Below are 17,337 nucleotides of genomic sequence, written 5' to 3' on the forward strand. Positions count from 1 at the left end.
ATTCATAATCCAAAGAAATATTCCATGCCCTTTCTAAATATGTTTTTCTTCCACACTACACCATCAATAGTTCTTTTAAAAAGTCATTTAGGCCCTAGCTGGTTTGGCTCAGTGGATAGAGCATCAGCCGTGGACTGAAGGGTCCCAGGTTTGATTCCAGTCATGGCACATGCCTGGGTTGTGGGCTTGATCCCCGGTAGGGGGCGTGCAGGAGGCAGCCGATCAATGATTCTGTCGCCATTGATGTTTATATATCTCTCTCCCTCTCCCTTTCTCTCTGAAATCAATAAAAATATATTTTTAAAAAAACAATATTGCTGATGTTAGTTTATTTTTTAAAAAATCATTTAGGTGTGGCCACAAATAAATTAAATTTGTGTCATTTTCCTTAAGGTTTATGGTGTTTTGATAATGTTTTGTTCATCACCTTAGTAACATTTTGGCCAACAGCATTTCTTCCTGTTCATTGCTGTTTGTCTTTTCTCTGTGACTAATTGGGCTGTTGGCCATATTGTGGGGATACACACAGGGGATTGATTGCTTCTCCTTTGCGTCTTTTTCATCCACAAAAATTATCTATTCTTCCTCTACTTCTTGGAAACCAATGATGTTTTCAATATTGTGCCAATTTTGCATTCCTAATTGGAAAGCAGCTTTTCAACTGGGAATTGACTTTGAAATATTGCTGATTTTTTTTAACCTCAGTAGATATCTTTAAAAGCTAAGAATATTATCCTGTACTAGAGGCCCGATGCACAAAATTTGTGCACTCAGGGTGGGTGGGGTCCCTCAGCCCAGCCTGCACCTTCTTGCAGTCCGGGAACCCTCAGGGGATGTTCCTGTAGGGAGTGGGCCCAAGCTGGCAGGCAGTCAGACATCCTTAGCGCTGCTGCGGAATCCGCTGCTACACTCGCCAGCCGTGAGTCTGACTTCTGGCTGAGTGGCGCTCCCCCTGTGGGAGCGCACTGACCACCAGGGGGAAGCTCCTGCATTGAGTGTCTGCCCCCTGGTGGTCAGTGTGCATCATAGCAACGGGTCATTCTGCTGTTTGGTCAATTTGCATATTAGCCTTTTATTATATAGGATGATGAAAAATAGCATGATCACACTTTAAGAATTCTTTCTTTTTTATTATATATTTTTTAATTGATTTCAGAGAGGAAGGGGTAGGGAGAGAGAGAGAGAGAAACATCAATGATGAGTGAAAATCATTGGTTGGCTGTCTCCTACACACCCCCTAATGGGGATCGAGTCCACAACCCAGGCATGTGCCCTTGATTGGAATCGAACCTGGGACCCTTTAGTTTGCAGGCCGATGCTCCATCCACTGAGCCAAACCAGCTAGGGCTAAGCATTATTTATTTCTCAATATCATCTAATATTCAGTCCAATTTTAAAAATTTCCAACTGTCCCAATTGTCAAGAGGCAGATAATTAATATTCAGTTGTCCCACTATTAGTGAAGCTAAGATTGACCACTGCATTTAAGACAACACCATGTCCCCTCCTGCCATCTACACTTATCCCTCCCCCCCCCCCCAATGCCAACTGAAGATAGTCTGTGTGGTAGTATGCTTGCACCCCGTTAACTCTGCAGCTAATGCTTTTTATGCCAGTTGATATCCTTGCTTGAATCACTAATTTCATTAGGGTTGTGAAATAATGCTTTTCTTCATCAGTTATTTAATCTACATTTGTAAGATGGTACATTTCTATAAAGCACTGATTTCAGTCATCAACTGGACTCTTTGGTTGTTCTGAAATTTAGTTGCTGCTCGAAAGGCAGGATACATGTTTAATTCTTCCTTTTAACTATCAATTTTTAAAGTGAGGGGTTGGATTATTAGCCACCTCAAATGGTTCCACAGTTCTTTTTGAAGCTGCAATGGTTTTAAGGCATGGGAACCTACAGTTCATATTGTACAACTTTCTATTGTGAATGTTGATCCAAAGAAGACTGGGGCATGTAATTGCTTGACTTGTATACAAAAGGCCTGTGTTTGGCATGATGCTTAGGTGCGTGAAACCCACTTCATTTCTATGGAAAATTCACTGTGGGAAATAAACAGATCTTGAAAGTACTCCTAAATTGAGAGTTGATGTTCCAGTATCCTATGAAATGTATTTATTACTTTAAAATATAAAAGCCTCTATAACACTATTTTTTCTGGGATTAGATGACTTACAACTAAAAGTCAGTTGTGTTAGCCTCCTAAATACTGTTTTTTTTTTTCATGTATGCTGTTTTTCACCTTTGGCCATTGTTGATTACCTTGTTTTAAAAAATCAGCAGTGTGAGAATTGAATTATGAACTGGTAATTTTGTGGACTTATTTTTTTCTACAGGTAATTTTTAGCATTTATCTTTACTGTTGAAATTGTTACAGATATCCACTTTGTTTTTTTCCCCATTGACCCCCCTACACCCCGCACCCGCCCTTCCCAGGCCTTCACCATAGCACTGTCTGTGTCCATGGGCCATGTATATATGCATGTAAATTCCCCAGTTAATTTTAAAATTAGACTGACATAATTTACAAAATTGAAGAATAGGTCAGAGCCTGTCCCTTTGTTCCTTTTACTGTACATGGCCATAGTCATAGAAACGCTGCTCAGGAAAAGGCCATGATGCTAATGGTCAGTGAAAATTAGAGTACCCAAGTTTCAGAAATGAGAACAGGCAATTGAAAAAATGAGTGGATCCTTAGAAGCCTTTTCTGCTGCATTGTTCACCTCACTGGAACAGATTGCTTTATTCCTGTCCAATACAGCGAAGCATTGGGTCTTGTGTCCAGAAACCAATCAAAGTATAATGTTCAGGGTACATTTAAAAAAATTAAAATGATTTCTTTTAAAACAATATATATTTATTATAGAGAAATTAGAAATATAGATTATCAAAAGAGAAAAATAAAGTCACTCTTAATCCTACCACCCATACATAACTGAATTTAATGTTATGTGAACAACATAGAGAAATGGCAATACCAACAATAGTAATAGTTCATACTTATAGTACTTTTACTGTGTATCAGACACTTCTTGAGGTACTTCACTCATTAATTTATCCTCATCTACAATACCTATTATCTCCGTTATACAGGTGACGAAAATGAGGCACCAGGGGTATTATGTGTAACTTGCTCAAGGTTATACTGCTAGTACACAGCAGAGATAGGATCCAAATTTAACCAATGAGTATCTGATTTGAACCCAGACATCCTGATATTCCACTCCACACTTTTAACTAATCATATAATATGTTTTAATAAAGTGCTCATATTTCATTTTATTTGAATTTACAGATGGGAAAGAAATAGGTGAAGCTAAAGGAATTTCTGAACTTTTGACAATAATTTTTAATGATTATTGAAAAGAGCAATTTTTCCATGTTCTCCCCATTCTCTCCCCATTTTCAAAGTTGTCCAGTATCTACATTGACAATGTGTAAGGCCACTACATACTACTAGAGGCCTAGTGCGTGAAATTCATGCACTGAGGGGGGGTGTCCCTCAGCCCAGCCTGCACCCTCTCCAATCTGGGACTCCTCAGCAGTCGGACATCCCTCTCACAATCCGGGACTGCTGGTTCCCAACCACTCGCCTGCCTGCCTGCCTGACTGCCCCTAACCGTTTCTGCCTGCCAGCCTGATCACCCCCTAACCACTCCCCTGCCAGCCTGATCACCCCCTAACCACTCCCCTGCCAGCGGGGAGCAGGCCTCAGGTGCAGTCGGACATCCTTAGCACTTCTGAGGAGGCAGTTGAGGCTCCCACCACCACCACTGTACTGGCAGCCTTCAGCCTGGCTTGTGGCTGAGCAGAGCTCCCCCTGTGGGAGCGCACTGTCTACCACGGGGCAGCTCCTGCATTGAGCATCTGCCCCCTGGTGGTCAGTGTGTGTCATACTGACCAGTCATTCCCAGTTGTTCTGCTGTTAGGGTCAATTTACATATTACCCTTTTATTATATAGGATAGATGGATAGATAGAGAGATAGATACTAGAGGCCTGATGCATGACATTTGTGCACTGGGCGGGGGGGCGGGGGGGCGACAGCCTGGTCTCCACCCTCTTGCAGTCTGGGATCCCATGGGGGATGTTCCTGGGGAGCGGGCCTAAGCCGGCAGGCGGACATCCCCTGAGGGGTCCTTAGCGCAACCACAGAGGCACGAGAGGCTCCCACCACTGCTGCTGCGCTTGCTAGCCATGAGCCTGGCTTCTGGCTGAGCGGTGCTCCCCCTGTGGGAGCACACTGACCACCAGAGGGCAGCTCCTTTGAGTGTCTGCCCCCTGGTGGTCAGTGTGTATCATAGTGACCGGTCATTCCGCCATTCAGTTGATTTGCATATTATGCTTTTATTATATAGGATTGTGGCTCTTATAGCCCTCATCTGTGTGGTTATGTATTTGATACTCACTACCAGTCTTTATGTCTCTCCAGTCGTTTTGCTTGTTTAAAGCTCTAAAGTTTTCTCAGGAAGGATTCATAGGACCAGCATTTCCCTAAAATATTTACACATTGATGGAGTTTGCTGCATTAATAATTGAAAATAATTTTAGCTAGATATAAAATCTATTGCTCATACATTCTTGCCTTGGGTATCTTAAATGTGTCATACATTTTCTTCTGGCATAAAATGTTGCCGAAGTCTGCTGACAGTATAATTTTCTTTCTGTATTAAAACACTTGGTGTTTTTTGTCTAGTTGTCAAAAGATTTTTTTCTTCAAAATCCAATAATTTTACCAAAATATGACTTGATGTTGTTGGTCATTTTGGGTTAATTTTTCAAGGCATTTGGTGTGCCCTTTCAGTATGTAGTTTCAGATTTTTAAAATTTCAGTAAAAATTTCTTCACTTAGAGACTTTAGTTATTCTGTTCCCTTGTTTTCTTTGCCCATCTTGGATATTTGCCACATCCTTTGAATAATTTTTATCATCTTCCTTCCTTTTTTTTTAAATCCTTACCTGAGGATATATTTCATTTTAGAGAGAGAGAGAGAAACATCAATGTGAGAGAGAAACATTGATCAGTTGCCTCTCATATGTGCCCTGACCAGGTTTTCCTAGGTGTCCCAACCGGGGACCGAACCCACACCTAGGCATGTGCCCTGACCAGGAATCGAACCTGCAACCTTCCAGTGCGTGGGATAATGTTCCAACCATCTGAGCCATCCTGGCCAGGGCACCTTCATTTCTTTTTATTTATTGTTATTTTTAAAAGTTCCCCTTTTTATCTTCTGATTATTTTAAGATATTATCTGTTGTGTTTATTTGCTCCTGTGTTTCTTCTAGCTTAGTCTTCATTTCTGAAATGATATTATTTTGCTGTTCTTTCCTGCATTTTATCATGTCATGTCTGAGTTCTTACTCTGAATTTTTATATTCTTCCATATTATATATATGCTTTCATATCATATAACTTTTTCTTAATATGTTTTATGTAGTTTTGAAACATTAGATTTTAATTTTCATTATTTTTAGTGGATATATCTTTCTGACACGTTTTAATTCTGTAAGAATATTATTCTGTTGCTTATTTTTACATGAAATAGATTTCCCTGAAGTTTTAGGAGGCTTGATTTAGAATAGTGGGCTTTTTTTCTAATTGTATGGCTACAGAGTTCCATCTTTTATTGTGTTATTTTTAAATATGTTTTTAGTGATTTCAGAGAGGAAGGGAGAGGGAGAGAGAGATAGAAACATCAGAGATGAGAGAGAATCATTGATCAGCTGCCTCCTGCACACCCCACACTGGGGATCGAGCCTGCAACCTAGGCATATGCCCTGACCAGGAATCAAACCATGACCTCTTGGTTCATAGGTCGACGCTCAACCACTGAGCCATGCTGTACAGGCAATCTTCTATTATTTTTAAGAATTGTTCAAAATTATAGCTAATTCCTTTCTGCCTCTTCTACTTTTATCTGGATTTTCTATTTTATCTCTCTTGTCCCTTTCCTGGCACATGTGAAGTCTATTCCCACCATTTTCTTCTCAGAATAGGACTTTGCCTTGAAAGGGGGTTTTAGATGGCTTTGAGAGTTCATGGGGCCCAGGCAACTCCTGGCTGTACCATGGACTGCTTGCACTCAGTCACTCTTTATCAGATCCCTGATAAAATAATATCAGGGATCTAAAGGTACAGATCCCTGTCAGTCTTAGTTGTTGTTCATAAATTAGCTTGCTGAGGTTTGAGTGAGTTATTTTACAGTTCTCATGTCTATCACATGCCCTGCTGATTCTTGCTGCAAACTCTTCCATAACTGATACCATTTTGCTCTTGTAGCTATCTCTAATTTGTCCCCATCTACTCATATTTCGGGGTTCACGGGGGAATAATTTTCATCTGATTTTGTTGTAGATTATGTACATGGATTTCGGTTTTGCTTTCCTACTTAACTTTTTTACTTGCGATTTTTATGGTGGCATTTAGAGAGATTAAAAAACCCTGCTGCCTGGCTGGAGTGACTCAGCAATTGAGCAATGAACCATGAGCCAGGAGGTCATGGTTCAATTCCCAGTCAGGGCACATTCCCCAGTGTGGGACGTGCAGGAGGCAGCCGTTCAATGATCCTCTCTCATCATTGATGTTTCTATCTTTCTCTCTCCTTCTCCCTTCCTGTATCTGAAATCAATAAAAATATTAAAAAAAACACACACCCTGCCAACCAACACTTTTATTCGAGGATTTCTCTCTAAATGATATACCACAGGCCAAATGCTGCCTGCCACTTATTTGTGTACAGCCTGCAAACTAAGAATGCTATTTATACTTTTAAATATTTGAGAAAAAATCTAAAAAAGAATCCTATCATGATACTTGAAAATGATATAAAATTGAAAATTTCAATGTGTATAAATAAAGTTTTGTTGGAACACAGTCACGCCTATTCATTTATATGTTACCTATGACTGTGTCCATACTACGACAGCAGAGTTGAGTTACTGGGACAGAGACTATATGGCCTTCAAATCTGAAAATATTTATTATCTGGCCATTTACAGAAAAAGTTTGCCAACCCTGGTCCTATATTATACTCTTCAATGGCTAAATAGCATTCTATTGTGTGAATATATTATAATGTACTTAACCAAGTTTCTATTATTGGGCTTTAAGATGAATTCTAAATTTCATTATTATAGGCATCATTCCACAGCTAATATTAGCATATATATTCTATCACATTCTTGGAATATATTGTTACAAGTAAGATTGCTAGATCAAGGAAGATTATATGCCTTCAAACCCTTTGATTGATATTGACAAATTGTCATCCAGAGATTAAAGAAGATGAGGTGAATCTATTTTACTGATGTATAAAAATATATAATATATGCTATTAGACACTCTGGTTATGTATGTAGGGAGTGATTCCTTCATAGTAAAGAAATGGGGGAACTAGAATACACACATTTAAACTTTTCATAAATTTAATTTATAGATTACAACTAGGTTGTACTAATTTATATACCTACCAGTGGTATGTCTGAATGATTGTTTTGCCATGCTTTTGCCTGAATATAATTTTTTTAAAAATCTTGCCAATTTGATAGCTGAGGAAAGGGTATCTTGTTTTAATTTTACATATCAATTTTTATATTTTTTCATGTTATTTAGCTTGAATTGATTCTTTTGTACAATTCTTGTTCATTGTACATTTTCCCTGAAATATTCATCTTTTCTTTGATGATTTGTAAAGCTTTTTTTATATATCAGATATGAATCCTTTAGCCTGTCATCTGTGTCCGCTTTTCTCATTAATGATGTACAAATTTCTTTCTTTTTTATGCAATCAAATTTTCCTTTATTTTTTATGTGTAGAAATCCCTTTCCTACCTCAGATTTATATAATTGTTGTCCAATATATTTTTCTATTACTTACTTGATTTTTTAAAAAATATATTTTATTGATTTTTTACAGAGAGGAAGGGAGAGAGATAGAGAGTTAGAAACATCGATGAGAGAGAAACATCGATCAGCTGCCTTCTGCACATCTCCTACTGGGGATATGCCCGCAACCCAGGTACATGCCCTTGACCGGAATCGAACCTGGGACCTTTCAGTCCGCAGGCCGACGCTCTATCCACTGAGCCAAACCGGTTTCGGCTACTTACTTGATTTTTATATTTCAATCTTGATCCATAGGGAATTTATCCATGTAGGCTGTGAGGTAGGATTTAACTTTATTTTTCAAATGCTTAGCCAGTTGCCTTCATGCCATTTATTAAATAAGCCATTATTGCAAGGTTATATATTTTTTTCAGATTTTTATTAGAAAGCTGTGTATTTCTCATTTTAAAAAATCAGGTTTGTTGATTTACATACAATAAAACTTACTTTTTAAAAGTTTATAGTTGGAAGAGTTTTAGAAAATATATAGTTTTATAACCACAACTCTAATCAAGATATAGGATATTTCCATCATCCCCCCAGAACTTCCCTTTTGCCCCTTTACAGTCAATCCTCAGTCCCTGACCCTCCTATACTCTTGCAATTACTAATCTTTTTCAGAATGTGATATAAATGAAATCATGCAGTGCATAGTTTTTGAGTCTGCCTTTTTAATTAGCATAATGCACTTAAGAGACATCCACGTTGTTGTGTGTAGCAATAGTTTATTTCTTTTTATTACTGAGCAGTATTCCATGATATGGCTGTACCACAGTTTATTTAACCATTCATTTATTCAGGGACATTTGGGGTTGTCTTCCGTTTTTAGCTTTTATTAATAAAGCTGCTATAAACATTTATGTATAGGTCTTTGTGTGGACATATTTCTCTTGGTTAGACACTAGGGGTTGAGATTTCTGAGTCATGCAGTAAAAGCATGTGTTTTGCTTTATAAGAAACATTCAGACTGTTTTCCATAGTGGCTGTACTATTTTACATTTCCACCAACAATGTATAAAAGATTCAGTTATCCCGGATCCTTGTCAGCACTTGGAATTGTCAATATTTTTCTTATTTCAGGAGCATCAGGGTTAAATAATTTGTTTAGACTAATTTGGATGTTTTAAGCACTGTTTCCCAACTTATCCCTCCATAGGCTTTCTATGACTGGATGGTTTTTACTTGCTCAGTCCATCCCCAATTGCTCAACCTGAGGCAGCTAAATGGCCACTGTTACTCTTGTTTCTGTTTTTCTTCTTTCCATTTTCTTTCTGAGGCTTGTAGAACCATAAAACATAAAACCAGAAAAGGAGCCTAGAAATAATCTAGGAAGATGGGTGGCAAACTATTTCTTTAAAGGACCAGGTAGTACAGTTGCCCATGGAGGATTGGTTCCAGGGCCCCCCACAGATACCAAACTCTGGGATGCACAAGTCCCTTATAGAAGATGGCGTAGAACATTGCATTGGCCCTGCACATGCATGGATTATCAACCTTGTGTTGAAAATACTGTTTTTGATCCTGTGTTGGTTAAATCTGTGGATGTGAAACCTGTGGATAAAGAGGGTTGAGTAAAATATTTTGGGCTTAGCAAGCCATTTTGTGTCTGTCACAGCAACTCAACTCTGCTGTTGTAGCATGAAAGCAGACATAGATAATACAGAAAAAAGTAGGTGTGGCTATGTTCCAATAAAATTTAATAAAACAGGTGGCCTACTGGCTTTGGCTCTTAGTCCATAGTTTGCTGAGCCTTGGTTTAGTCTAACAACTTTCTTTTACAGATGAGGGTACTGAGCTTAGGTTTTACCCTTTTCCTTGATTTATATGTAAAGATGGCAAGGACCAGGATATTGGTTTTCACCATAGGAGACACACTTAAATTGAGTTCAAGATGAGCTTAACTTATGCATAATTCCCTACTCTAGCAAATGGTGTTACGTGGAACTGTTAATACAAGGTCTTTCAAAAGTTTTAACTGCACTGAAACTTTTGGTACATTTAACATTGTCATTTACTAAAATGCTAGTTGACTTTTTGAACCCAATATGTCTCTGGAGCAATGGTCAAATTTGAGTGGTAAGAAAACAAAGGTTAAAACACTTGAAGTAATAAAGGTATACCACCCTTTTATTCTTCTTTAAAAGACTTTGTTTTTAATTTTGGATATGTCTAAATTTGTTTCTCTTTTAAGATGGCCATTCAATATCACGTAACAACCCTATGCTTTTTTTCTCTCTCTTTAAGGTTAATTCCTGATTGTTTTGTTTCATTAATTGGTCAAATATATGGAGATTCTTAGGTCAAAAAAGAAAACAGCAACACATAACAGGAAATACACACTCGTGGTTCTATGCATGTAAAGTTAAAAATAAGCATTGGCTGTGAGTACTCAGGGAAAGAACATTATTTAGAAAAGTCATCGTGTCTGTGTTTTTTCCTTTCTTCCAGCACTGGAAGAAGTATGACATCTATGAGAAGCAAATCAAAGAAGAAACCGATTCTGTCGTGCTGATAGAAAACCTGAAGAGAACCTCTCAGTGATGGGGATCATTTAACATTCAATCTGAGAACTTGTTAAATGGAAACTGAAACTACTGGACCATTTAAAAACAGGCAGCTCATAAGAGCCAAAGGCTTTTGTGTTGAGTCACTCACCGAAAAACTAAAAATAATGGGCTTCTTGGAGAAGGGAGGGGAGTTATTCTCATTGAATTGTAAAAGCAGGCATCTTTTGTGAAGTTTTCAAACTAGGGGACAAAGCAAAAAGCAATGATGCCAATAGAATTAATCTTATCAAGAGTTGTGACAACTTTCTTAAGGATCTATGCCTGCTTTGTATTCGTTTTGTCAAACAATACCAACAAATTTTATTTGTGGGGATACTCATTTTGGGGTGCAAATGCTAATGCCAAACTTGAGTCACAGAGACCATTTAGCAAACAAAATTGAAAAAAAAAATCTGTTATTTGTTGTTTGGGATCCCATTCAGTAATGTTTGTGACTATCAAATTGTAAGGGTCCGGAATCATTATCCCTTCAGCAGCATTTTCCTCTACTTTGAAAGGCCCAGACATTAGTGTTGACCACGATGATGACAACCACAGAAAAAACAGTGGCAGCTTCTTTTACCAATACCTTTCAGAGCCATTGCAGGCTTTTAAGGGCAGCAGAGGCAGAATGACTTGCTGGGTATTAGTATTTGAACCACTGCATTCTCCAATGATATCTGGTTTTTCTTCACCTCTACTGCTCAAATCAAGTATTTACTATGTGTCCAGATTGTGCTAGGCTCCCAGGGGTGAGGCACCTCTATCTAAGGGTGACAACCTGGCTGCCACTCCTCAGTTCTTACCACTTTCTTTTTCTCCACCAGTCCTTTTTCAGACCTTTTAATTGCCTAGTCCCCACACCTGATTTCCCCTTTCAAGGGATATGAGAATATAAATCTGCTCAGATACCTAGAGGAGCAGGGAGTGATTTGTATCTCAGGTAGTGTGAGTTGACTGAGAAACAATGACAAGTTCTTGCATATTTTTTAAGTTCTGTGTGGGTCTACATTTATTTGAAGGTTTTCAGCATTTACTATTTCTCTACATAGTTTCTAAATAGAAAGGAGATATTATCTTCACTTAGAACTTTGCTATTTGCTTGATAAAAAGAATAGTTGTGTTTCCCTCTTTTCCCTACTGTCACAAATAGTTATTAGGTTTTGTCTTGTATAGCTAGCCAGCATCAAGGTTCCAATGTTTGTATGAATTTTTTTGCATATGTTAGGGTTACATTCTCACCCATCCCCACAGCACATATTCCCCCTATCCCCACTTCCTCCAAATTTAAAGAAGTATGGAAATGATATTGCCCTCCTAGTGTTTCTCTCCTTACAAAGATAGACTTAGATTACTAGTAGCAACTTGAGAAATTTGTATCACCAATTCTCCAAACGTTCAACCATTTGTATTAACCAGATGGTGCTACTTGTAATTCCTGCTGTTAGGGGAAGGAAGATCAGAGATCCCCGCTCCTCACAGGTTTGGGGAAAAGTAGCAACCTGCTTGCACTGCAGAAGAGGAGCACTGTGTCCCCAGCTTTTCTGAGAAAATTGGGGTTCAAAGCAAGGGTAGATGCCAAGCTGTTGCCTCCCTGTGCTTTTATTTTTGAGGTCAGATTGAGCCTGGAAGACAGGCATGGATGTTCCACTTTGTTCTACTGTTTTCTAAAAAACAAAACAAAACACAAAAAACACACACAAAAAAACAAAAAACAAACAAACAAAACTTGGTTTTCCCTTGTAGGAATGAGATTATTTCCTAGCCAGGCCTTTTATAATTCTGGGAAGCAGAACACTGAAATGCCTCACCCAAAGCCATTTTTCCTCTTACCCTATTTAGATGGCAATGCAGTGAGGGTGTGCTGTGATATTCTTATTACCCAAGGAGCTACTGATGCTGATAGTCATGCATCCTGGGAGTGGGGAAATTGTATTTTTTTTTCATCCTCCTTTTTTAGCAGTAAAATAGTATTTTGGGGGGTAGTAAAATAGTTGAGGGAAAAGGGGACAGTGAGTTATGGGATTAGCTAGCTGTGGCTGTTTTTTAATTGTTGAAGAATGATCCCCAGGACTTGGGAGCTCTTGGAGACTTTAATACAGGGTGGGGCAAAAGTAGGTTTACAGTTGTTCATATGAAAAATAATACAATAATAATACAAAAAATAAACTGTGTTTTGTGTACTCATAACTGTAAATGTACTTTTGCCCCATCCTGTACATTAGTGGGATTCTCATCACTGTAGGAAACTAGTAGGTTCATTACTGTTTTATGTCTGACCTATATGGATTTTTTCCCCCCGCATACCTAAGTAAACCTACTGTAAGAATGTCCATTCTTATTCTTTCATTCTGATAAGTGTTTTCTTCATCTGGGCACTAAAGGGATATGTGAAACAATGTTAACATTTTTTGTAATGCCTTCAACTAGGGGTCATTGTGTCTAACTTCTTATAGAAAAGCTTGAATAAAATAAATATTGTCTTTTTATATGTCACTCAAATGTTTTCCTTTGGTATTATTTTGGGGAAAGTATTATGAATAGTGGGTGGCAGAAAAGAATGGAGTTAAATGAATAAATGTGAAATTTTCTCAGCTATTTTATCTTACAATCATTTATCATTAGTGACCTGGTGCACAAAATTCGTGCACATTAAAAGGGAATTAATTAGAGGAAATATTTTAATATTGCTATTTGCCCTTTCTCTATAATAGAAGTGTCAGAGATGAAAGAAAATTAGTAAAATGTATATGAAAATCTTCCTCCTGTCAGAGTCTGGGATGTGCCACAGGAACCAGAGTCAAGTCCCCACCCACCCATGTGTGCCTCGAAATCGTGTGAGACCCAGACCTGGCCTGCCCCACTCCCATTGGGTTAGATCCAGACCAGGACAGTCCCACCCCTGTCAAGCCCCACTGGGTGGGGGGGGGGTGCAGCTTCAGGTCACCTGGCCCTGCACTGGGGCGGAAGGCACAGCCTGAGGTTCCCTAGCCCGGGCAGGGGGGTGCACCTTGAGGTTCCCTGGCCCAGGGCAGGGTGCACAGCCTGAGGTTCCCTGGCCCAGGCCAGGGCAGGGGGCATGCCTTGAGGTTCCCTGTCAAGCCCCGCAGGCAGGGGCCATGGCCTGAGGTCCCTTGTCAAGCCCTGCCAGGTGTGGGGTGCAGCATCAGGTCCCCTGGCCTGGTGCTGGGGAGGGAGGCGTGGCCTGAGGTCCCCTGTCAAGCCCCACCAGGCGCAGGGGCACAGCCTCAGGTCCCCTGCCCTGGCCCAGGGCCACACAGCCTCAGGTCCCTGCTGATTGCTTGTTAAGGCTCATTATGGGAACTCGGCCTCTGCTGTGGACGCAGCCATCTTGTGTTACGGAAACCTCCACCTCTGCTGTGGGAGCAGCCATTTTGACCATTACTGTGTGATGTTCAATTTGCATATTCCCTCTTTATTAGATAAGATAAGCTTCCCTGCTGTTCTCAGTATGGCTATTTTTCTGATAAGGCCATGCACTTAGTTTAATATTAGTACAGCTTTTGCAAATGGTGGTTGTGATAATTAAAGGAAATGGAAAACTGGTCCTTTCTAATATTAAGCTTAAAATGGAGTATACTTAAGGAAGCTGTCATGATACACATGAAGGGGGATCCCATAGTTACAAATTAATCACATTAGCAGGTTAGATTTGAGACTAAGAAAATCAGTTCTCAATAACTGTGTTCTTAAGAAATGGTGATGTAGTTTCATATTTTCTATACATACAGCAAAATGGTTTGAATGTTACAGAAGATTTTTTTTTTCTCATTTGTGTTAAGCTCTAGGGGTGGGTCTTGAGCCAGACCACATATGTTAATTACTCTGAATTTTCATAGAATCCAAACCCAAGGATGTGTGTAGGGGATGCTGATCTTGATCAAGTTAGTACTGTTATCTAGAATGCTCCAAGAAGATTCTGGAAATCTAGCTTCAGATTGGTGTAGCTTTGTTTTTAACAACAAACCTCCTTTTAATTCTTAGTATACCAAAACGCTGAGTACTATGACAGAAAACTTTGAACTAAAGATGCTTGTATGTATGAGAGCTATGGAAACAAATTCCTCCAGCCACAAACACAGTCACCTTATCTCAGGGGGAAAGGAGCCAGAATGAGCTAAGCAAATTGATTTCCAGAGTCTCTTTCCTTTTAAAGCCTAATAATTATATCAGCAATAACTATTTTTTTTTCGTAAATACTGTAGCTAAATCTTGGCATGGTTTCACTTCAAGGGAGGAGTTTTACTGACATTTGGTTGTGCTAGCTATTTTTTGTATCAATCCCCAAAATGATTTCTTCCTAAAGGTTCTTTGGCCCCTTTCCTAATGGCCACTCTTTTCATTTACTAGCAATAGCAATAGGAACATATTACACTCCTAGTTTACTACACACTAGGAAAACCATTATATAAAAAGAAAATTAATAGTTATTGAGTGGCTGCTGTGTGCTAAGTTACATGTATTATTTTACTAAACCCTCATGTGAGTTCCATGAGATAGATTGCATTATTATCTTCATTTTATAGATGAAGAAGCAGACATAAACTGATAGATGTATGAGTGCAAGATCACACAGCTAGTAACTGATTGAAACAGAATTGGAAAATGTCAGCCCAGATTTTGAGCTTATATAATACAGCCCTATCTCCCATCATTGATATCTCTCTCTCTCTCTCTCTCTCTCTCTCTCTCTCTCTCTCTCTCTCTCTCCCTTCCTCTCTGAAATAAATAAAAAAATATATATTTTAAAAATTATGCAAATAAAAACAAAACCCTCTTAATTAAAAAAAAAAGATTACAAAGAAAAAAAAGATTGCGCATTCATTCTTCTATGATCCAGGCAATGTGCTAGGTACTAGGAACTTAGTGAATAAGATTTAGCTTAGCATCCGGTGGTTAGTCAGGAGGGGGCTACTTAGTTTAGGGATTAGAATTTAGGAGTTCCAAATGACCTTGGACGGTATTTCTTCCTGTCTGCATCTGCTTTCCCATCTATAAAATGCAGAGGCCATAAGTTGTAGAGCTTATTTAGAAGTGAGGATCTTTGCTGTACAATGGGCAGGTCCCTTCCTCTTTCCGGGGGCATCTGTCGAAAATGAGGTTGGACTAGGTTAGCTCTATTTTGACATCCAGCAAAAACTAAGGTGACTTCTGTTTTACATATCAAGAAAAAACATATATAGTCATCTCCTACTCTTGCTGCATGAAAGAGCTATCTATTAGCAGTAACTGCAAAAAATAAGCAGAGTAGGTCCTTTTATAAAGGTATTTGATACATTGGATGAATGCTGTGGTCCATCCAAATCAGAATTTCCACAAGAGCCCAGACATGGTTGTGCCTAGCAAATATTTCTTAACAAGCTTTGTGGATAGTAGGTTATTTCACCTAGAAACACAAAAATTGATTTTGTATAATATAGATTGCTTGTATAATGGCTACCTTTGATACATTACCTAAAATACAGTCCATATGATTTCAATACTTGTAAATTTGGTCATTGAATTTAGTTTACTGGTTTTTATTTGATCAAAACAAAAACATACATAATTTAAAAAGTCAGATTACCACAGGGTTTATAAAAACAAAACAAAACAGCAGTCCTGCGCGACTAGCATAGCTCCATGGTTGAGAGTCAACCTATGAACCAGGAGGTCATGGTTTGATTCCCAGTCAGGGCACTGCCCAGGTTGCAGGCTCAATCCCCAGTGTGGGGCATGCAGGAGGCAGCTGATCAGTGATTCTCTGTCATCATTGATGTTTCTATCTCTTTCTCTCTCCTTTCTTCTCTGAAATCAATAAAAATATACTTAAATTAAATAAAAAACAGCATTCCCCTGCCCTACCCCTCCTTAGTCCTGATCTCTGATTCCAGAAAAGATGTCCACACCCTAATCGCCAGGATCTGTGGAAATGTTACTTTAATGACAAATGGGACCTTGTAGGTGTGATTAAGATTGCAGACCTTAAAATGGAGAGATTATCCTGGGTTATTTTATGAGCCCGATTTAATCACTTGAGCTCATAAAAGTAGAGAAATTTCTCTGACTGGAAGCAGAAGAGGATGAGAGATTCAAAGTATTAAAAGACTCATTGATGATAGGAGGAGACTTTGCCTTGGGGTGGGGAACATACAGTACAAGGTATAGATGATGTGTTTTAGACTTGTGGACCTGAAACCTGTGTAATTTCATTAACCACTGTCAACCCAATAATTTCAATAAAAAGGGGGAGGGGAATTAAAGTACGGAAAGGACTCAATGTGTTGTTGCTGCCTTGAGGATTGAAAAGGCCACGTAGAAAAAAAAGGAGACATATGTAATACTTTAAACAATAAATAATTTAAAAAAAACTAAAAAAAAGTGTTAAGAGGAACCGGATCCTGCCAATAACCAGAATGAGCCTGGAAGCAGAGTCTGTCCCAGTGCCTCCAGGTAGGAGCCCAGGCTTGTCAACCCCTTGGTTTTGGCCACATGAGAACCTGAGCAGAAAATTCAGTCATTTATTTTTTTCTTAATTGAATTGTTATTGGCCAGATTGGGAAGATAAAATCTATTTTTTTTAAAAAAAAAAGCATGTAAAATATAATATGTGCACAAACTAACATTCTTCAATATTTTAATGTTTTTTTTGCATTGACTGCAATAGTATATATATTTAAATATACTTTTATTGATTTCAGAGAGGAAGGGAGAGGGAGAGAGAGATAGAAACATCAATGATGAGAGAGAATCATGGATTGGCTACCTCCTACACATCCAACTCTGGGGATCAAGCCAGCAATGCAGGCATATGCCCTGACCAGGTATTGAACTGTGACCTCCTGGTTCATACACTCAACCACTGAGCAACACCGGCCGGGCTACAATTATATATATA

The 17,337-nt window shown here is 38.8% G+C and overlaps 1 protein-coding gene across 1 annotated transcript in view; it reads left to right on the forward strand.

The window, feature by feature from the left end:
* The window catches only part of IL13RA1 (interleukin 13 receptor subunit alpha 1), a 61,987-nt gene extending 49,879 nt beyond the window's left edge, over positions 1 to 12,108 (forward strand). The window contains exon 11 of the mRNA XM_081115035.1: positions 10,342 to 12,108. Within this exon, the coding sequence (XP_080971161.1) occupies positions 10,342 to 10,434 (93 nt within the window). The 3' untranslated portion in view covers positions 10,435 to 12,108. The remainder of the gene's footprint in view (positions 1 to 10,341) is intronic.
* Positions 12,109 to 17,337: the final 5,229 nt, after the last annotated feature.

This window comes from Myotis nattereri, assembly GCF_964212035.1.
Source record: "Myotis nattereri genome assembly, chromosome: X".
In the NCBI taxonomy this organism is placed as follows: domain Eukaryota; kingdom Metazoa; phylum Chordata; class Mammalia; order Chiroptera; family Vespertilionidae; genus Myotis; species Myotis nattereri.